This window comes from Conger conger, chromosome 17 (genome assembly GCF_963514075.1).
Source record: "Conger conger chromosome 17, fConCon1.1, whole genome shotgun sequence".
Lineage (NCBI taxonomy): Eukaryota > Metazoa > Chordata > Actinopteri > Anguilliformes > Congridae > Conger > Conger conger.
This window is the reverse complement of record NC_083776.1, coordinates 1,124,830-1,147,329: the sequence shown is the minus strand read 5'-3', so window position 1 is coordinate 1,147,329 and position 22,500 is coordinate 1,124,830. Positions and strand designations below refer to the sequence as shown.

At 48.6% G+C, this 22,500-nt stretch overlaps 2 protein-coding genes across 4 annotated transcripts in view; both read right to left on the bottom strand.

The window, feature by feature from the left end:
- The window catches only part of rev1 (REV1 DNA directed polymerase), a 31,035-nt gene extending 15,784 nt beyond the window's left edge, over positions 1-15,251 (bottom strand). For 2 of the 3 annotated variants that reach the window (XM_061226257.1, XM_061226258.1), the window contains exons 1-6: positions 14,964-15,251; positions 8,521-8,582; positions 3,953-4,085; positions 2,664-2,832; positions 678-851; positions 1-481 (exon numbers count right to left, since the gene is read on the bottom strand). The exon at positions 1-481 is cut by the window's left edge and continues 196 nt beyond it. In XM_061226257.1, coding sequence (XP_061082241.1) covers positions 1-481; positions 678-851; positions 2,664-2,832; positions 3,953-4,085; positions 8,521-8,574 — 1,011 coding nt within the window. In that variant the 5' untranslated portion in view covers positions 8,575-8,582; positions 14,964-15,251. Of the gene's footprint in view, positions 482-677; positions 852-1,166; positions 1,180-2,663; positions 2,833-3,952; positions 4,086-8,520; positions 8,583-14,963 lie in introns of those variants that run through there. The other variant, XM_061226259.1, reaches the window with a different exon arrangement.
- Positions 15,252-22,410: 7,159 nt separating this feature from the next.
- aff3 (AF4/FMR2 family, member 3) overlaps positions 22,411-22,500 on the bottom strand; it is a 16,926-nt gene continuing 16,836 nt past the window's right edge. The window contains exon 18 of the mRNA XM_061226850.1: positions 22,411-22,500. This exon is cut by the window's right edge and continues 32 nt beyond it. Coding sequence (XP_061082834.1) covers positions 22,411-22,500 — 90 coding nt within the window.

Here is a 22,500-nt window from a genome sequence, read left to right as displayed (position 1 = left end):
CGCCGGGGCGGGGCTTGTGGAGGGGGCGGGGCTTTTAGGCGGAGGGGCGGGAGAGGCGTAGTGAGCCCCGTTCAGCCGGACTCTGCTGCACTGGGGGAGGGGCATCTCAGAGCCCAACGATTGGCGGGGAGGGGTTTGTGGGCAGGGCCTGGTGACGGCGGCTGCCTTCTGATTGGCTGTGGGAGGAAGGGCGGGCGAGCTGGAGCAGGGTTTGTTGTGGGGGGCGGGGCTTGGGGGAGGCTGGCGCGGTCTGCTGTCCAGTGAGGGAGGGGTCTGGGGGCAGTCTGAAGGAGGGGGCGGGGGCTTCGCCAGGGGGTCTCGCGCAGGACGAAGGGCCAGATCCAGGGGCTTTAAGGCACCGTTGGCAGGATGGGCGTGGCCATTGGTGAGGGGCTCTTCGGGGTATTCTCTGTCCCCCTCGTGTACCCCGTTCATTTTGGGGGCCCCTGTCCAGTCCACACAGTTCCTCACGGACCCATTCCTGTGGGACAGAACCTCAGCATTATTCCAGTGATAATACAAGCCTCGCCCTGAACTAATGCATCTGACCAATCCCAGCCCTAACCAAACACATCTGACCAATCCCAGCCCCAACTCAACGCATCTGACCAATCCCAGCCCTAACCTAACACATCTGACCAATCCCAGCCCTAACCCAACCCCTAGCCCGCACTCACAGCCGGAGGCTCCCGTCGTGGTGGGCGTGGTCCGGCTCTGGGTGGGTGGGGCAGGCATGGTTGGGGGCGTGGCTGGGTCCAGGCTCCTGGGGGGCCCGTGTGCTGGGGAAGCAGAGGCCCCTGGGCCTGTACAGCTGGTACTGCAGGCAGGAGAGGAGCCGGCCCGCCTTCACACTGCAATACAGAGCACAGTCACTACACACACGCACACACACACGCACACACACACACGCACTCACTCCATACACGCACACACACACACACACATTATAAACACACAAGATACTGAAAGCTTTCTGCACGATGGAAGTGATTAAATGCACCGCACTAATCAGAAACAGCTGAGAAACCAACTGTCCAATTACTTTTGGTCCCCTAAAGTGGAGAGTCGATGTATGAAAGCAGCATGCACATACACGCGTACCTATCGGTGATCCACTCAGCTCACACTCACACGAGAACCTGTGGGTGATCCACTCACACACGGACCTGTCGGTGATCCACTCAGCTCACACTCACACGTGAACCTGTGGGTGATCCACTCACACACGGACCTGTCAGTGATCCACTCAGCTCACACTCACACACGGAACTGTTGGTGATCCACTCAGCTCACACTCACACACGTACCTGCCGGTGATCCACTCAGCTCACACTCACACACGTACCTGCCGGTGATCCACTCACACACGGACCTGTCGGTGATCCACTCAGCTCACACTCACACACGTACCTGTTGGTGATCCACTCACACGGTCCTGTTGGTGATCCACTCACACGCGTACCTGTCGGTGATCCACTCAGCTCACACTCACACACGTACCTGCCGGTGATCCACTCAGCTCACACTCACACGTGTACCTGTTGGTGATCCACTCAGCTCACACTCACACGCCAACCTGTCAGTGATCCACTCAGCTCACACTCACACACGTACCTGTTGGTGATCCACTCACACGGTCCTGTTGGTGATCCACTCAGCTCACACCGGCCGGTGATCCACTCACACGGACCTGTCGGTGATCCACTCACACACGGACCTGTCGGTGATCCACTCAGCTCACACTCACACACGTACCTGCCGGTGATCCACTCAGCTCACACTCACACACGTACCTGCCGGTGATCCACTCAGCTCACACTCACACAGGTACCTGTTGGTGATCTACTCAGCTCACACTCACACGCCAACCTGTCAGTGATCCACTCAGCTCACACTCACACACGTACCGGCCGGTGATCCACTCACACGGACCTGTCGGTGATCCACTCACACACGGACCTGTCGGTGATCCACTCAGCTCACACTCACACACGTACCTGCCGGTGATCCACTCAGCTCACACTCACACAGGTACCTGCCGGTGATCCACTCACACACGGACCTGTCGGTGATCCACTCAGCTCACACCTACACACGTACCTGCTGGTGATCCACTCAGCTCACACTCACACAGGTACCTGTTGGTGATCCACTCACATGGTCCTGTCGGTGATCCACTCAGCTCACACTCACACAGGTACCTGCCGGTGATCCACTCACACACGGACCTGTCGGTGATCCACTCAGCTCACACTCACACAGGTACCTGTTGGTGATCCACTCACATGGTCCTGTGGGTGATCCACTCAGCTCACACTCACACGTGAACCTGTGGGTGATCCACTCAGCTCACACTCACACGTGAACCTGTCAGTGATCCACTCAGCTCACACTCACACACGTACCGGCCGGTGATCCACTCACACACAGACCTGTCGGTGATCCACTCACACACGGACCTGTCGGTGATCCACTCACACACGGACCTGTCGGTGATCCACTCAGCTCACACTCACACAGGTACCTGTTGGTGATCCACTCACATGGTCCTGTCGGTGATCCACTCAGCTCACACTCACACGTGAACCTGTCAGTGATCCACTCAGCTCACACTCACACGCGTACCTGTCGGTGATCCACTCAGCTCACACTCACACGCGTACCTGTCGGTGATCCACTCAGGCCGCACCACCTTCTCACTCCGCAGCTCCTGGATCTTGCAGTTGGGCAGGTTGTTGGCGATGATGTGGGTGGTCTTGGAGCGGGAGTAGTAGGCGTGGTACTGGCCGCCGTGCAGCATCATCAGTCTGCGCAGCTCGTCCGATGTGGGGTCTGCGCAGACGGAGCGTGTGCCAGGAGACTCACAGGACATCCAATCACAGAGCACCCACAGCCTCCCCGCCCAATCACAGAGCACCCACAGCCTCCCCGCCCAATCACAGAGCACCCACAGCCTCCCGCCCAATCACAGAGCACCCACAGCCTCCCCGCCCAATCACAGAGCACCCACAGCCTCCCGCCCAATCACAGAGCACCCACAGCCTCCCCGCCCAATCACACAGCACCCACAGCCTCCCCGCCCAATCACAGAGCACCCACAGCCTCCCCGCCCAATCACAGAGCCCCCACAGCTTCCCCGCCCAATCACAGAGCCCCCACAGCCTCCCGCCCAATCACAGAGCACCCACAGCCTCCCCGCCCAATCACAGAGCACCCACAGCCTCCCCGCCCAATCACAGAGCACCCACAGCCTCCCCGCCCAATCACAGAGCACCCACAGCCTCCCCGCCCAATCACAGAGCACCCACAGCCTCCCCGCCCAATCACACAGCCCCCACAGCCTCCCGCCCAATCACAGAGCACCCACAGCCTCCCCGCCCAATCACACAGACCCCCCCCCCCCCACCACAGACACACAGAACTCTCTGCGCGGTTGCATGTTCGAACCCGGCCGCAGTACTTCCCGAGCTGCGACCTGTTCTGTGTGTTAGCCTCTCTGCTCTCCCTACGTCTGAATACAGCCAAATAAAACATCAAAGGAGGGCAGACCGGCTGCTCCCCCAACTAAAACTGTTTTGACAATAATGTGAAGCATCTGAAGCGCAAAGCCCACCACAAAAAAAAAAAAAGCACTCTCTGTCTTTCTCAATGAACTTCAGAACAGAATGCGTCATGATATACACGTGCTGCACTTCTAGGAACACTCTAGTCTGAAACGGAAGACAACAATGAGCATTGTTATTCCAGCAACTACTCGGCTGCTCGCTCTCCCTCTCTCCCTGATCTTAACCCAGCGCTATTCGGGATGACCTGCGTCTTATCCCGCACCAGCCAATCACGCGAGGATGAGATCCTCGCGCACGCACGCGCACTCGGGGCGTGGGTACTGGGACAGGCCCAGCTCCGGCTCCCAGAATGCAGTGCAGGGCTCGGTGGGCGTGACCCCGCTCACCTGTGTAGCCGTTGACGTAGATGGCCACGCCGCGGAATATTTCAGAGCTGGTGCCCTCCTTCTGTTTCTCCCGAGGGGCGTCTTGCCGGAACTGCTCATCCAGCTTGAAAACCTTGGCAGCCATATAGCCCCCCTAGACGTAGAAAAAAAACAAGAACCACACGGGGGCAAATGTGGGCTGCAGCCGTCTTACAAAACATCAATTTCCCTGACTCTCTGGGAGGAAAAAACGAGACAAAGACTTTGGACGTGATTAGATGTGTGGAACACTGACACATGGAGCCAGAGAGAGGCTCCTGCCAGCAGCTGCCTGGTGCCATGGTAACCAAGAGAACCCTGGGACTGCTAGGGATATTCTGACTGCAGGAGAAAATACACATAGGCATGCGCAAACGTACACACACAACGCGCACACGTACACACACCACACATACACATACACACACACGTACACGTACACACACACACACACACACACACACACACACACACACACACATACACACACACACGTACACACACAACGCGCAGACGTACACACACCACACATACACACACACGTACACACACAACGCGCAGACGTACACACACCACACATACACACACCACACACACATGTACACACACGTACACACAATGCGCACACGTACACACACAATGCGCACACGTACACACACAATGCGCACACGTACACACACACACACACACACACACACACACACACACCACACATACACACACACACGTACACACACAACGCGCAGACGTACACACACCACACATACACACACACGTACACACACAACGCGCAGACGTACGCACACCACACATACACACACCACACACACATGTACACACACGTACACACAATGCGCACACGTACACACACAATGCGCACACGTACACACACAACGCGCAGACGTACACACACCACACATACACACACACGTACACACACAACGCGCAGACATACACACACCACACACACATGTACACACACGTACACACAATGCGCACACGTACACACACAATGCGCACACGTACACACACCACACATACACACACACACGTACACACACAATGCACACATACACACACCACACATACATGAAGCAGTACACACGCATATGCAGCACACAGACACTCGCAGTGATACACACGCACAACATACGTGATACACACGCACAACACACTCAACTGCCCATCCACAGTCCACACACAAATCAGTATAATGTCATTGTACATGAATCATTTTAGTTTAAAGGTTCTGATGAAACAGAAGCGGATCTTTCTGTTTGTGCACACACAAACACACACCCATGAATATTCTCTCTCTCTCTCTCTCTCTCTCACACACACACACACACACACACACACACACACACTTTTAAGGTTTCCTTTCACACTTGAATTCATGCCTTGAGCAAAGCCACTCGACCTGTATTGCGTCAGTAAATTATCCAGCTGTTTAAATTGACTGTATGAAATGTAATCTGTTGCTCCGGATACGAGCATCTGCTAAATGCTTAAATGTAGGTAAATGTAATAGGACAATTATGCCAAACATCCACTTCCAAGTACAGTTGGGCCTCAAATCAGAAGAAAAATCCCACTAAATTTATCTTTATCGGACTTCTAACGTGTGTCTGCACCCAGAGAGAGCTGGCGTTGTTCCTCATAACGTTAGGTTTTTTTCCGGAAAAAATAGCTTGCTAGCTCGTTAGATGGATACACTTAGAAAACTACCGAAGCGATTATGGCGTGTTGTACTTATATGCAGTATCGTTAATTCGGTGTAAATTTGGGATAAAACGTTGTCGTATGTTGGCTAGAATGTCAGTTAGGATATTAAAAAGGTTGGTAGAGAGTTGTGATTTAGCCTTTGTAACTAGCGAAACTTAGCTAGCCTAACTTACCCAAATGTAGCTAGCTTGCGAGATGATGAGGCCACATTCAACTCAACTCTATTCATAAATGTTCGTATTTATCTAATGTTGATGCTAAGAGATTGCCTAGCTTGTGATGATAGCTAACGACCTCGCATGCAATGCCATAATAACGTATTTAGCCAGCTGTTAAGTAACATGCACGTGATAAACACAAACTGTGCAGTGAAAAAGTATATGGGCCCTTCCTGATTTTCTCTTTGTATTTTTCACAGCATGGTTTCAGATATTTAGACAAAGTGTAATATAATAACTTCACTAAATGAATTTAAAAAAAATTTTTTTTCTGTTTACTCAGGTTCCCCCTTCGTCAAATATGACAATTTGTCGAGAGACATGGTAAATGGTAAATGGTTGGCATTTATATAGCGCCTTTATCCAAAACGCTGTACAATTGATGCTTCTCATTCACCCATTCATACACACACTCACACACCAACGGCGTTTGGCTGCCATGCAAGGCGCCGACCAGCTCATCAGGAGCATTTGGGGTTTAGGTGTCTTGCTCAGGCACACTTCAACACAGCCCAGGTGGGGGATCGAACCGGCAACCCTCCGACTGCCAGACGACTGCTCTTACTGCCTGAGCCATGTCGCCTCCAGACATGAAACCATTCAGTGTGAAAAAGATGCAATAATGGAGGAAATCAGGAAGGGGGCAAATACTTTTTCAATCTTGTAATAACATTGTGTCCAGAAAGGGATGATAGTACATTACATTACATTAATGGCATTTGGCAGACGTTCTTATCCAGAGCAACATACAGTTGATTAGACTAAGCAGGAGACAATCCTCCCCTGGAGCAATGCAGAGTTAAGGGCCTTGCTCAAGGGCCCAATGGCTGTGTGGGTCTTATTGTGGCTACACCGGGGATCGAACCACCATGTTGCGGGTCCCAGTCATGTACCGGGTCCCAGTCATGTACCACTACGCTACAGGCACACCAACACTACAGCATCAACAAGTTACACTTACACTACCGTGACCTAACAGGATTATTTGTGTGTGTGAGAGCATGTGTGTGTGTGTGTGTGTGTGTGTGTGTGTGGTGTGTGTGGGTAAGGGTGTGAGTGTGTGTGCTGTGTGTGTGGGTAAGGGTGTGAGTGTGTATGTGGTGTGTGCATATTTCCCTCATGCATGTGCTGGAAGAACAGGACCAGCAGGGAAAAATACATCCTTACCGCTAAAGTAATCAAGAGCCGCCTTGCAGGAAAAAAATCACTCAGGCCCAGAAAAAATAATAATAATTTTTTCTGCTTCCGCATCAGCTGCTGCTTAGAGACAGACTGAAAAAATGTCTCGCTGACACTGGCTGAGAAAACACTCACTCTGAATCACGTCTCACGGTCTCAAAACAAGACCCCAAACACCGACACCAACACACACACACACACACACACACACACACAACCTAACTGATGTCCCTGATCATCATGCAAATATGACAAGAGTACCACAGGTCTGAGGTCCAAACACACAAAACAAGGGGGGAGAGAGGGAAAGAGAGGGAGGGATAGAGAGAGGGAAGGGAGGGGGAAGAGAGAGGGAGAGGGGAGGGAGAGAGGGAAGAGAGGGAAAAAAGAAAAGGAAGGGAGGGAGAGAGAGAAGAGAGGGAAAAAAGAAAAGGAAGGGAGGGGGAGAGGGGAGCGAGGGAAGAAAGAGAGAGGGAAAGAAGGATAGAGGGAGGAGAGCGAAGAGAGAGGAGAGGGAGGGAGGGAATGGGGGAGGGATGAAAGAAGGTGGGGAGGAAGGGAGGTTGATTAGTCTGGGATTAGTCGAGGTGTCAGGGCTGGTAGGCTGAAGGTGGTCGTCAGAACACCATTGTGTGCTTTCAGCGGCTCACTGATTTGAACCAATCAACAAACTCCAGGAGGCAGGAGCAGCGTTTCAATTGGTCAGAACAGGAGGAGCTATTGGACTGGAGGAGCACGGCAACCCCACCAATCCTGAAGCCTCGCTTCTCTCAAAAACGAGGAATTGTAGTCAGAGAAACTTTAAGGACGGTGGATGATGTGCCAACGAGTCAAAATGGCCCCCGAAAGTTTCAGGCAATCAGCAGAACAGCGAAGTGATTGAGGAGCGTGGCGCAGGGACGTAGCACAGCAGAACAGATGGCCTGACTTTGTATGCCCTCAGGACTACCAAACAACCTACATATGCAAACACAAAACACTGCTAATACTTACTGTAAATGGGGGGGGAGGGTCAGAGAGAGAGAGAGAGAGAGAGCATAGTTGAGCTTGGAGAGAGGGAACACAGGAAAAAAAAAGGACTCCAGGGAGTGGTGTACAGGGTGAGTACAGTGGACATGCACAGAGGAGAACACATGAGAGAGAGAGAGAGAGGAGAGGAGAAGGGATGATGGAGTGAAAAAGAGAGTAGAGAGAAACCATGAGAGCGGGACACCTTGAGACAATCCCACAATCCCCTGCCTCATGTGGCTGCAGGAAGTGATGCGTGTGAGAGGGGCGGGCCTGTGCCTGCAGGAAGTGATGCGTGTGAGGGGGCGGGCCTGGAGGAAGTGATGCGTGTGAGAGGGGTGGGCCTGGGCCTGCAGGAAGTGATGCGTGTGAGGGGGCGGGCCTGGAGGAAGTGATGCGTGTGAGAGGGCGGGGCCTCACCCTGTCTCCCCAGCCGTTATCTTCATCAGCTCTCTTCCGCCGTCCTCCACTCATCCTCAGAGCTGGGGGGGGGCGGGAGAAACATCATTATGATGGCACCTTTTTCACAAAATATATTTTCTTAAAGGGACAAAGAACACACAATAACATTCTAAAGCCCAGTATCCTGTCTCTATCATTTGATACATCACATTAGTTCGATAGTAAAAAATTTTAAAAAGAAGCAAAAAGAAGCAAAAAAACAAATAAACATCCAGGCACCGCCACCCTCTTCTTGATTGACGGGTATGTATTATACATTCAAACTAATACGACTGCTCAAATTATCCTGCTCATTTCAAAACACCTGCAGTTGAGTCGTGACAATCTGGACAGTTCTTTTCCTCTTTATATCAGCTTCACAATAAATCCTTTTTAGTCTTTCCTTGTTCCATTCCAGTTCCATTTTCTACTTAATTCGATAAAAATCAAATATAGAGCTTTCTTCAGGTCTATATTTGGCATTTTAGTAGTTTGTTTGCAGTAATTCGTAGTTTTAATGTTAGTCCTTTTATTTAGTCGAATTGCAATATTTTCCTTCTTTTTTTTTTTCTTCTAAATGCAGCAAGTAGGCAAAATCGTTTTTAGCTGAGATAGCGAGCATGGGTTTCACTTGCTGCATGCATAGCTGTCAGAGTACCACCAAGTTACTGACAAAATGACATTGTTAAGCCCAGTCTACATCAAACAGCCGACTTCAGGCGAGACTCGATACGGTCCGTTTCAGAAAAGCTAGCCGACGAGAGCAGACGTCCTAAAACTGGACGGTACACAAAGCGAAGACTCTCTTCAAAAAATGTTCTAAAACCGAGGGAAGAAATGTTCTGAAAAATGTTGTAAAACCGGTGATGGTTGGTGAACTATTCGTGGTCATGGAGCGTAATGTAGCTGACTGGGGGACTGAATGAGAGATAACGTGTCAGGGGATGATACAATTGGAGCATTCGTCCACAATGTAATTGTATAATTTTGCCAACATACCTTTGTTGGTCTTTAGGAAACAATGATTCAAAGTAATTTGCTGACATTATTATATAGCAATTACAGCTAGCTTGATGTATGCTGGGTCCCTACTCAGAACAGTAACAGACTCTTTTTTTTTTTTTTTTTCCTTGACAGGTGTGTGACTGTTTTCACCTTCGCCTGGTTCTATTGCCCTTCCCTTCAACCCCAGTTAGTTAGAGCTAGCCAGCCAATCAAAACAGAGGTTTGTTGATGTGAATGGGCCTTAAAGACACTGTCACAAACAGATTGTTCTTGGTAGAGCTCATGAAAGACACTGGAGAATGGAATTTTTAAAACTGGATCGAGATTGTTTTTGATACTTAAAACCACACAAACATCTTTTCATGGATATCGGGACTTAAAATAAAACACTGGAAAATACACGAATGGGACCTTTAAAGTCACTGTTCTAAAAGCGAAGACATTAACAGTGGGCGTTTTCACACAGTGTCGTGGGGGTAAAATGTTTTTTGGCTGTTCACGGCTTTTATCTCTGAACCCCTTGAACATTGGAACAAGGAACGAATATTAAGGCGCACACCGATTACCAAAACACCCCGTAACCACGACGATTCGGCCACAGTGAGGCTCATGGATCAGAGAGGGAACAACAGGTCAGAGAGGGAACAACAGGTCGTTCCAGCTAACAACAAGCGCCATGACGTCAGGAGTGACCCAGGATCAGTCTACATGCTACAAACACGCAAATAACAAACAAGTGACGACACACAGAGAGGGTGACATGGGCACAGGCGCAGGCGCACACTCCGTTTAAAAGGTTAACGGGTGAAACACGGTTCGGACACGGGCTGGTTTGGGGGTACGGCCCCTGGTTTGTGGGCACTGCTCTTTGTTCCGTGCCGCTGGTGTCTGGAATGTTTGTCCACCTCTGCTGGTGTTGCCTGTCGCCCCAGGGGATGCTGGGTAGTAAACAACTCCAGCGCACTCTAATTATAGCACAGCGCCGTGGCCGCAACCGAGCTGTCCGTCAGCACGCTGTCATCGGCCACAAGCTCCGCCCCTTCTCAAGCCCCACCCCCTCGCCCACAGACACACACACACACACACACACAGAGCATGCACACACAAAGCACGCTGCCCACGGACACACAAACAAACACGCACACACACACACACACACACACTAGATTCCTACGAGACGCAGAAGGGGCTTTGCCCATATTAACATGGTTCAGTAAAGGACCTGGGGGCGTGTTTATTAGGGATAATCTGCTGTCATTAGCAGCACGTGCAGCAGAGGCAGACGAACACAACACAATGAGCCGTCTACAGCAGACACTGCTTACCCAGTATTTACTGCTGAAGGCAGAGGAGCTAGATCTCTTTCAATCAACTGCTCTTTTTCCACTGCTAAAAATAACACAATACCTACAAGGTGTTTCGTCGATTTTTAAGCCACAGTACTGAAAATGGAAGACTTTCATCCTTGCTTATCAGGACAAGGTTTTCTCCATAAATCGCTGTGTGCAGATATTCCACTTTTTCATATTTGGCTTGATTTGCCAGACCCCATGCAGTGCCCCCCCCCCCCCCCTCTCCATCCCGCCCATGCGTGTGTCTTACTGGGGCTGTTCTTGCTGTTCACTGGTCACCACAGAGGAGCCAATCAGAGGGCAGCATTTACCTTTCTTGCCTGGGGGGTGGGTAACAGAGCCCAGTCTGTGTCACACATCCTCAAAGACACCAGTGTCCTCCTCCTCCTCCCCCCCCATCTGGCAGGACACAGCGCATCACAGGCAGCGGGGGCGGGGGTGGGGGCGGGGGGATTTCACCATGCTGTTTACTCAGTGGAGCTTCTTAGTTCCATCCAGTGACTGTGTCTCACTCTGTCTCACTCTGTCTCACTCTCAGTGTGTCTCACTCTCACTCTGTGTCTCACTCTCAGTGTCACTGTCTCAGTGTCTCACTCTGTCTCACTCTCAGTGTGTCTCACTCTCTCGGTGTGTCTCACTGTCTCGCTCTGTGTCTCACTCTGTCTCTCTCTGTGTCTCACTCTCTCAGTGTGTCTCACTCTCTGTGTCTCACTCTCTCAGTGTGTCTCTCAGTGCATCACACTCTCAGTGCGTCACTGTCTCAGTGTGTCTCTCACTCAGTGTCTCACTCAGTGTCTCAGTGTCTCTCAATGTCTCAGTGTGTCAGTCTCTCACTCAGTGTCTCTCACTCAGTCTCTCACTCAGTGTCTCTCTCACTCAGTGTCTCACGCAGTGTCTCTCTCTCAGTCTCTCAGTCTCTCTCACTCAGTGTCTCATTCAGTCTCTCTCTCAGTCTCTCTCTGTCTCTCTCTCTCAGTGTCTCAGTGTGTCTCTCACTCAGTCTCTCTCTCAGTGTCTCACTCAGTGTCTCTCAGTGTGTCTCTCTCTCTCTCTCTCTGTCTCACTCAGTGTCTCACTCAGTGTCTCTCTCTCTGTCTCACTCAGTGTCTCTCTCTCTCTGTGTCTCTCTCTCTCTGTCTCTCTCAGTGTCTCTCTCTCTCTCTCTCTCTCTCTCTCAGTGGGTCTCTCTCTCTCTCAGTGAGTCTCTCTCTCTCAGTGTGTCACTGTCTCAGCCTGGGGGCCTGGAACTGGGTTCTCTGCCCTTTCCAGGAATATGAGGTCATGCAGAGGTCATAGGGAATGTTGCTAATTGTCATGTTTTGATGGTGCTGGTTACCAACTACCACTCGATCTATCCACACAGGAAACAGATACAAGAGCACATGCATACATGCCAGAGGGTAAAGGTCACAGGGCAAACTTTTTACTCCGAGTTTGTGGAAGAAGAAATGCAATTGATAAAAATATGGATTTAAAAAAATAAAAAATGATCTCCCTTTTCATTATTCCTCATGGGCTTTAGCTAGACACAAAGTGGGCGACTACATTGAATTTTAAAAACAGAAAAGTCTTTGTAAACACAAGTCATTGACTGTTAGTCTTGAAACATCAAAATATACAGACTACAATTTTATTTTTCAAGCCAAAGTAAAAATGACCTGGTTTGATTCCAGAATGCTTTGAAAGTAAAGTCAGAAAATATCCATGAATGACTTTTCATAAATGTATATTTTGCCTCCTGCATTTCCAATTAATAACATATGACTGCAGCACACGCCATATTGCAAATCATGCTAAATATTTGTTCAAGAATTTATTTATTTTTTCCCCCACAAACCTCAATCACAAGAAACAGGAACGGGTGACCAAGAGTCATTCTTGGTTCTTAAACAGTATGCGTGCCCCTTCCTCCTGCCAAGTGCAGCATGAACAGTCGTTGTGTCAAAATGTCAGTCCTGTCGTGTCACATTTAAATGACTCCCCTGGGAAACGCAAATCACCCACAGCTGAGAGCACAGGTGTCAAGGGGTTTGACTGGGGCGAAATTGCCCACGCGCACCTTGCACGCATAAATTAGGCAGCCCGTGCCAGCGGTCTACGACCTGCAGCTGTACGACAGCGACGCTCCGGATACACGCCTGGCTCGCGCTCCTCATGCGACAGTGCACATCGCTACAGGTTCGGCGAAACCGCAGAACAAAACCACGTCCACACAAGAGGCCTCATTCAAGCGATCGGAACAGGGATTACTCAACATTAAGCTACAGTCCAAAAGGAGGGCTGGTACACAATACTAAGCAGTACTTCTAGTATATTCGAATGCAATGGGTTAAAATCAACGGACAGAAGCGACATTTAAACTCCTTTCTTCAGTACAGAACCGCCAATCATGCGAGTTGGAGCAGCGAGCACCGATTAATGTGATAACTATTAAGTGCACGCGCTGGCTATCAGTACCTCCTAAACAAGTAATTAGGGTAGAATATCGGTCCCTGTCAAGAAGTTTCGTGGTTCACGCTGCCAAAAATGGTCTAGATTAATCGGCTTGTAGCAGCCATGCGTCTTAGCATATGATCATGACATTGGGAGTCTTGTTTGGACATGACTTTTTATGGCTCAAAAAAAAAAAACAGCAAAACACCGCTCCTACAGCGCCACCATGAGGGCAAATCAACGGCATGTTGTGTACTGTAACGGTTATGATCTGGCAACTTTCATTAGGTTTTGACGTGCTAAGTGGATATAGGCTTTTGGTGAAAATGATTTGTAATTACAATAGAAAGTCTGTTACACAGCCCCGACAGCCCCAGAGGAGAATGGGGTCTGTAGCTCATTCCGTGGGGACCAGAGACTGTTCGGCATCCACTGCGGGCGGCAGTCACTCGGCTACACATGAGCCCAGATCCTGCTCTAAGCAGCCCGGACAGGAGAGACAAAGAAACGGGGAAAAACTCACAGAAAAACAACTCAATACACGGTCAAATCATTTCACAAGAACGTGTTTACGAAAGCAATTATCCCCACTTAGATGGGATTTCAGGGTCGATAAAATGCAGAACATTTTGAGCGGATCTGGCAGGAGGGAAGTTGCTGCATCACAAAATATTTTTTTTAAAGAGTCTCATACTTTTGCCAGGTAAAATGTTATATAAAAAGGCTATGAAGAATATTTAAACAAATGGCGCCTTGAAAACAGTGTGATGGTTGTGACGCAGAGTAAAGTGAATCAAGAAAACTGCATTAATTTGCTCAGTGCAGAAAATTATTATTTGATTATTTATGATATTGGGATTATGTTATAACTGATTCTGGACACCACAGCCTACACCGCAAACAAACAATTAATATTTTTAAGATGACACTTTACGTGAGGTCGCCGGGGTTAGAGCCGCATGCTGCCATTGACGTGTTCTGGCTGAAAGTAAGGTGTCGGGGGAGAGAGGCATTATTGCGGACAACAGCGTTCACTTAGCCCCACTTCGCTGCACGCCGACCAATACCCAGACACACTGCTGCTCCGGACCCTACTCTCACAAAAGCAGCCCGTCGTATTTCTAGAACAGTTCGTCGTTAATAACGGTTTTGCACAAGGGCATATTCTTAATTTAATTTTCTCTTCAAAGACCAGACACTTGGCGAGCCTGCACACTGCGTGTGAACGACAGCATTCACAACTATCGCACAAACCGCCCGTGTGTTGCTCCGTGTTGGTGCTAGCGCGGCCCCATGTGATTACACTGAAGTCGTGGGTGGGACGGGGGGGAGTCTGACCCAAAACACCGGCCTAAAACGCGTAGCAGGCAAAGTCCGCCTGCAAGTCCGGGCAAGTTAGCTTAGGTGGCTAATTGGCTACATCCGTGACACCGACAACAAATGTCAGAGTCCCCCCGGTTCATGCACTGGAGCTTTCGAGCACAACAGTGGCCGCAGCGCCCCGGTTGTGAGCATACCATGCAGAAACCAGCCTGCTGTTATATAAGTGCAGCCGCGGCAAATGGGTGTCTGGACCGCTCGCTGTTGTGTAGTAGCGAGCTAGCGGCTTAATCCGTGGAAGCCCGTCCTTACCTTTTCTTTCCTCTTGTATTGTGTTTGGTTCTTTCTTTTAGAGCAAGGTGCTCATCGCTATGTCCGTAGGCCAATCCGTTCCTTTCTGGTCGCAAGGACTGTGCTATTTACAGAAATATTGTTTTGGTTTTACCGTCGTTGCCTTTGTGTCCTGGGGGCTTCCGATTTGGACATGTTATTGTGGCACTGGAAGAGGCAGACCAATGATCACTCTCGATCACCTTCTCCTTCTTTCTTCCTTTCCAGCTGCTTTCGTCTGTCCCCGGCTCCTCCTCTCATCGTTTTCCGCCTAGTACCCTCCTCCCTGCCGGGTCACACAGTGACAGCCTGGCTGTGGAGGGCTGGTGTAATGGCGCCTCCGTGCGGCGATCTGGCGCTGTTGCAGTTGACGCAGCGCGGTGATGGATGCAGCCCAGCTTGGCCCTCCCTCGCTCCTCTACATTCACGCTCTCACAGCCCAGATTCATTGACTAGGCCGTTTGCTGCTATTGGCCGAATGTCACCGCCCTCCCATTTCTATTTGTTTTCCTCTCCGTCTGTCAAGCTCACGGCAAAACGAGGCTACTACAGGTAGCCTGCCGAACTACTATAAACATCCTCGGACACATGATTTTCGTCGCGATAACAACATTAGCATAGGAAAATTCCGTTATATCTGAGGCTTCAGTATTTTGGAGTTCATAAACAAAAACGGAATTTCTTCAATATATGTTATTGGACATAAGAAAGAAAAGTAGGCTAGACAACAGCTGGTTTTGGTTAATTTGAACGTGATTACATTTAGCTGTTGTCGCTAACACTAGCCGATCTACATTTATTTTATGAGGTTGTCTTGAAAAACAAAAACAACCATGTCAGCACAGGAGTAGACAAAGGCCTGTCTCGGGTTTGGCTGGTGGGCATTACCCATGTCTGAGTGTGTGTCCTCAGAAACCCCTTGCACGTTGCGACGCATTCTGACGCATGGCAGCTAATGCAGGCTACCCTCTCATCGGGGTGGGGAGGGAAAGCGGAGCGCTTATAGATTAGGCTGCAATACGCCAGCCGATAGAGACGGGATCATCAAAACGAAACGAGACACAGCGGGCTGCGCACGTGGTCTGTGGTACTGCGTGTCCTGTCGTGTCCCGACGTGTCCCCGCCGTTATGCGAGACAGAATGTAAAACCAATGCAAACAGCGTTCAGGAACACCGCACTGTATAGGCTACCCCTGCTACATAATGCACCACACGTATTAACAACATATTCACATCCAACTGTATACGAAACTGCGTGTTTATTGCATTGTAAATAACACCATTTTGTGTTGATCTGAACGTGGAGCCTGTACTATTCTACAAAGGACAGCTTTAAAGAGCAAACTCCTATTTCTAACAAAACCTCAGACATTTTACACGTAGCTTGTTTCGTCCGCAGATGTTGCCACTCACTCGAATGGGGTTAATTAAGCAAGAAAATCGTAGGACTTCAGTATGGAGGCGTAAAACAATTAGACTCCGTCCACTGCAGGGCGATGGCGCCCTCTTGCGGACGGGAGCTGATTTGCTGCAAAATCGAAAACAAAAAACACAGCACATCTTTTCTTGATTTGGCTCTACAATTTTTGATTTGTAATCAAATAATTCACCCACATGTTTTGCCGCTCTGGATTCACCATGTAGACATTACAGCACTTTTTATATACATTTCAGGGCACCATAACCCTTGTGACATTCGTTATATGTTAATGAATGTTTGGATTATTGTGCTTCATGCCAGCCTTATAAAGAGTTTGTTGGTATGAAGATGCCATTTTATGGTTCTGTTTGAGACTCGCCCATGGGCATAATATGCACATTCCATATGTTTTACACATTTCTATTATTGCCTTTACAGTGCTAAGGGGTATTTTTAACATTTATGCATTTGTTTGTACCCATTACCAGTCTTGTTATGGCCAATTACCATCTGTGTCTTCTGAATTGATAGTTCTTTGGCTTTTCCCATGCTGATGGTTGACAAAGGGATTTTTCTTGCTTGTTACCTCATTTTTTATACCCTAGTGAAACCGGAAGTAATGGAATGACACACTATACAGTGGCTTCAGGAAGTATTCAGACCCCTTCACCTTTTTATTGTGTTGTAGGTTTTATTATAAATGGGAAAAATTGCCATTTTTGGCCATCAATGTACACTATGACCCATAATGACCACAATTTTTGCAAATGTATTAAAACTCGAAAGCAAAAATCTCTCATTTATGTAAGTATTCAGACCCCTAATTCAATACTCTGCAGAAGCCCCTTTGGCAGTAGTTACAGCTTTGAGTCTTCTTGGGTAAATCTCTGTAAGCTTTACACACCTGGATTTGGGCAGTTTATCCCATTCTTCCTGGCAGATTCTCTCAAGCTCCGTCAGATTGGATTGGAAGTGACTGAACTGCCATCTTCAGGTCTCTCCATGTTCTATGGGGTTTAAGTCTGCGCTTGGACTTTATGCCTTGGTTTTTGTCCTGACATGCCGTTGTGAATTGTGGGACCTTATATACACGGGTGTGTCCAAACTATGTCCAACCAATTCAGTTTGCCACAGGTGGACTTCTTAACGATAATTATAGCAAACAGGATGCACCTGACCACAATTTGTGCCACAGCAAAGGGTCTGAATACTTATGTAAATGAGAGATTTCAGTTTTTGATTTTTAATACATTTGCAAAAAAGTTTAAAGACATTCATTTTGTCATTATGGGTTATTAAGTGTAGATTGATTGGCAAAAATGGCAATTTTATTCAATTAACAACACAACACACTAAAGTGTGAAAAAGGTGAAGGGGTCTAAATACTGAAGCCACTGTAGTCCCTGTAGACTGTAAACTAAATAAAAAATTGTATCGCCAATTTCACTGTTTGGGTTCATTTACAATAATTGTTAGGGGTGCCAATAATTTTGGTACCTGTGGTTTTCAGAAAAAAATGAGATTACTAAATAAAAAACATTGACACATGAGAGTAAATGTATCTAAATAAAAGTCTACAGTTTTCCCATGTTTGAACATAAAATATAGATTACTATCCATGTTGTTTAGTATACACAGCCAGGGTGGCAATAATTCTGAAGCCCACTGTATATACTGTATTTTGTTCTGTTCTGAGTGTGTCTGTGACCCTATATCACCAGGACCTCAGGGCACTCTCTCCTCGTTGCAGGAAGTGCCATGGGATCTTCATAATGACTACAGGATGTCAGGAGCTTGGGTTAGAAAGAGCATCTCCTATAGCTTAATGTCCTTGTCTTGATACGAGGCTTTTACTCTGCCCAGCTTATGCTGCCTAATGTGTCAGAGTAACGTTTCATGTCATGTGTCAGATCTGCATAGCTCTCGCCCCATTGGCCGGGCCCCTGTTGCTATGGTTTCAAATAGCTGATTTTAAAGCCAGCCAGTGATTGTAGCCGCTTGCCTATTGGCCAATGAGACGGCAGTAGGCAGTCGAGTGAGCGAGTGAGATGGAGAATTAAAAGGTAGAAGGTGAAAAGAAAGGGAAACGCAGACGTTCTTTGTGCTTCTCGACCGGGTGCCCAGAACCCATGTTCCTCAGATCAGCTCATTCAGAATGAACACAGTGCCGCACTGGAGCTCTCTCTCATATGCTCACCTATCGCATGAAACATCAGCGATGACTCAGTAGTGTTAGCAGGGAGGGTGTACAAAGGAGTGTGTATAATTGGGTATAAAACAATGAAATCTTCCCCTATTGTGGGAAATGGAGCTCATTAACTGCAGTTATTTTATACATCTTCGTCACAGGCGAATAACTCATACGTATACACAAACACTCACACACCGGTCAGCCACAACATTAAATACACAAACACTCACACACCGGTCAGCCACAACATTAAATACACAAACACTCACACACCGGTCAGCCACAACATTAAATACACAAACACACACACACACCGGTCAGCCACAACATTAAATACACAAACACTCACACACCGGTCAGCCACAACATTAAATACACAAACACACATACACCGGTCAGCCACAACATTAAATACACAAACACTCACACACCGGTCAGCCACAACATTAAAACCACTGGCTTTAACCAGATTAAAAATGCTGGATAAACTTGTCTATAAACACCAAATATTTATATTATATGATAGGTGTGTGATTATATAAGATAATCATAAGTGAACTGCATTCAAAAGTTTTTAAATGAAAATTGAAATCTTGTTTTGTTATTTAAATATCTTGGTCTGTACAGGTGTTCATGATGACGTCTATCTTAACAGATGCTCCAGGATTTGTAGAGTTTTTCATATTAAAAAAAAATAGAATGTAGAAAAATTCTACATTCTACTAATTACACACGCATGTGCACACAAACATACCCACACACACATACAAACACACGCACACACACATACGTGCACACTCACAAAGCAAACCTGTGTTGAGACAGAAAGGCTAGTGTAGAGTAAAATACTTTGCAATGCAACGTTCCTCTGTTTGATACACTTTATACATTAACTTCATAAATAGACCTATTTGAACAAAAGCATCATTAAATAACAACAATATCATCAAGTAAAAACCTTAAACAGATGAACCTGAGGATAAAAAAGATAGCAAATCCAAAATACATTTTGTCCAGATGCATGTATAAAAAAGTCAAAAACGTATAAAATTACACAATATAAAGAGTAAAAAAAGGACTGTTTTTTTTTTTTAAATAAAAAATGTTTTTCCGCCTTTTTCTCCAAATTTGAGAGGGCCAATCACATTCATCAGCTCTCAATGCTGTAGGCTCTGCTGTGGAGTCAGGAGGCAGCAGACCAGTATGTCTCCTCCTCCATAACGGGTAATATCAGCCACTGCTTCTTATCTCAGGTCGCAGTTCGCAGTTCGCAGTTCGCAGTTCACAGGTCACAGTTCACAGGTCACAGGTCACAGTTCACAGGACACTTCTCTCGCAGCTCAATAGGTGGGCTTGCAGGTGCCTGATCAGAAATCGCTGGTGCCAAATGAGGCCCCGTTGTTCCAGGCAATGAAAACCCTGCCAATTACACCCTCTCAGCCTGTGGGGGTGCCGGCCACAGTCAGGATTAGAAGAACATAAACTTGGTTGAACCCCGTGGTGTAATTTGTCCTCAGCATTGGACCCATCCAAGTTACTCAAGAGGCGTGTCCAGGGAGCAGTAAACCAGCTGGGCCTTGGTGTGCAGCTTTTACCATGGCCTTCCAGGCCCCAGTCATGTACCTTAGCCACGACGCTGCCCAAAACTACTAATTCACTACCACCACTACAGTGCCTTAACACATGGAACAGAGCCTTAACAGATACCAGACCATGGGGGGCCCATCCACACACTGGAACAGAGCCTTAACAGATACCAGACCATGGGGGGCCCATCCACACACTGGAACAGAGCCATAACAGACACCAGACCATGGGGCCCATCCACACACTGGAACAGAGCCTTAACAGATACCAGACCATGGGGGGCCCATCCACACACTGGAACAGAGCCTTAACAGATACCAGATCACGGGGCCCATCCACACATTGGAAGAGGACTTTAAGAGATACCAGGCCATGGGGCTCATCCACACCCTGGAACAGCCTTAACAGATACCAGACCCAGTACTACTGTTCAATATCCATGCACTACCATCCGTATCTCAGTATAAGTAATCATTGCCAGGTTGATCATTTGATCAGGCATGATCATTGTGCAAGCCTTGCCCCTGGTGATCTGTGGGCAAAATTAAAATTTTATGAAAATCATATTAATAAGTTGCATAGTTTAATGCTAGCACGTAAACCTAGGGGCAGGGCACTAAGTTAGCGTAACGCTAGCACGTAAACCTGGGGGCCAGGGCACTAAGTTAGCGTAACGCTAGCACGTAAACCTGGGGGCCAGGGCACTAAGTTATCTTAACGCTAGCACGTAAACCTGGGGGCAGGGCACTAAGTTAGCGTAACGCTAGCACGTAAACCTGGGGGCCAGGGCACTAAGTTAGCTTAACGCTAGCACGTAAACCTGGGGGCAGGGCACTAAGTTAGCGTAATGCTAGCACGTAAACCTGGGGGCCGGGCACTAAGTTAGCTTAACGCTAGCACGTAAACCTGGGGGCAGGGCACTAAGTTAGCGTAATGCTAGCACGTAAACCTGGGGGCCGGGCACTAAGTTAGCTTAACGCTAGCACGTAAACCTGGGGGCCAGGGCACTAAGTTAGCTTAACGCTAGCACGTAAACCTGGGGGCAGGGCACTAAGTTAGCGTAATGCTAGCACGTAAACCTGGGGGCCGGGCACTAAGTTAGCTTAACGCTAGCACGTAAACCTGGGGGCAGGGCACTAAGTTAGCGTAATGCTAGCACGTAAACCTGGGGGCCGGGCACTAAGTTAGCTTAACGCTAGCACGTAAACCTGGGGGCCAGGGCACTAAGTTAGCTTAACGCTAGCACGTAAACCTGGGGGCCAGGGCACTAAGTTAGCTTAACGCTAGCACGTAAACCTGGGGGCCAGGGCACTAAGTTAGCTTAACGCTAGCACGTAAACCTGGGGGCCAGGGCACTAAGTTAGCTTAACGGTAGCGCGTAAAGCTGGGGGCCAGGGCACTAAGTTAGCTTAACGCTAGCACATAAACCTGGGGGCCAGGGCACTAAGTTAGCTTAACGCTAGCACATAAACCTGGGGGCCAGGGCACTAAGTTAGCTTAACGCTAGCACGTAAACCTGGGGGCCAGGGCACTAAGTTAGCTTAACGCTAGCACATAAACCTGGGGGCCAGGGCACTAAGTTAGCTTAACGCTAGCACGTAAACCTGGGGGCCAGGGCACTAAGTTAGCTTAACGCTAGCACATAAACCTGGGGGCCAGGGCACTAAGTTAGCTTAACGCTAGCACGTAAACCTGGGGGCCAGGGCACTAAGTTAGCTTAACGCTAGCACATAAACCTGGGGGCCAGGGCACTAAGTTAGCTTAACGCTAGCACGTAAAGCTGGGGGCCAGGGCACTAAGTTAGCTTAACGCTAGTGCATAAACCTGGGGGCTGAGCGCTAAGTTAGCTTAACGCTAGTGCATAAACCTGGGGGCTGAGCGCTAAGTTAGCTTAACGCTAGCACGTAAACCTGGGGGCCAGGGCACTAAGTTAGCTTAACGGTAGCGCGTAAACCTGGGGGCTGAGCACTAAGTTAGCGTAACGGTAGCGCGTAAACCTGGGGGCCAGGGCACTAAGTTAGCTTAACGGTAGCGCGTAAACCTGGGGGCCAGGGCACTAAGTTAGCGTAACGCTAGCACATAAACCTGGGGGCCAGGGCACTAAGTTAGCTTAACGCTAGCACGTAAACCTGGGGGCCAGGGCACTAAGTTAGCTTAACGCTAGCACGTAAACCTGGGGGCCAGGGCACTAAGTTAGCTTAACGCAAGCGCATAAACCTGGGGGCTGAGCGCTAAGTTAGCTTAACGCTAGCGCGTATCCACTGCAGGCCCTGCCTGGTGTAGCGCACAATGTGAGCCATGCTGCTCTGGAGCGTCAGGGG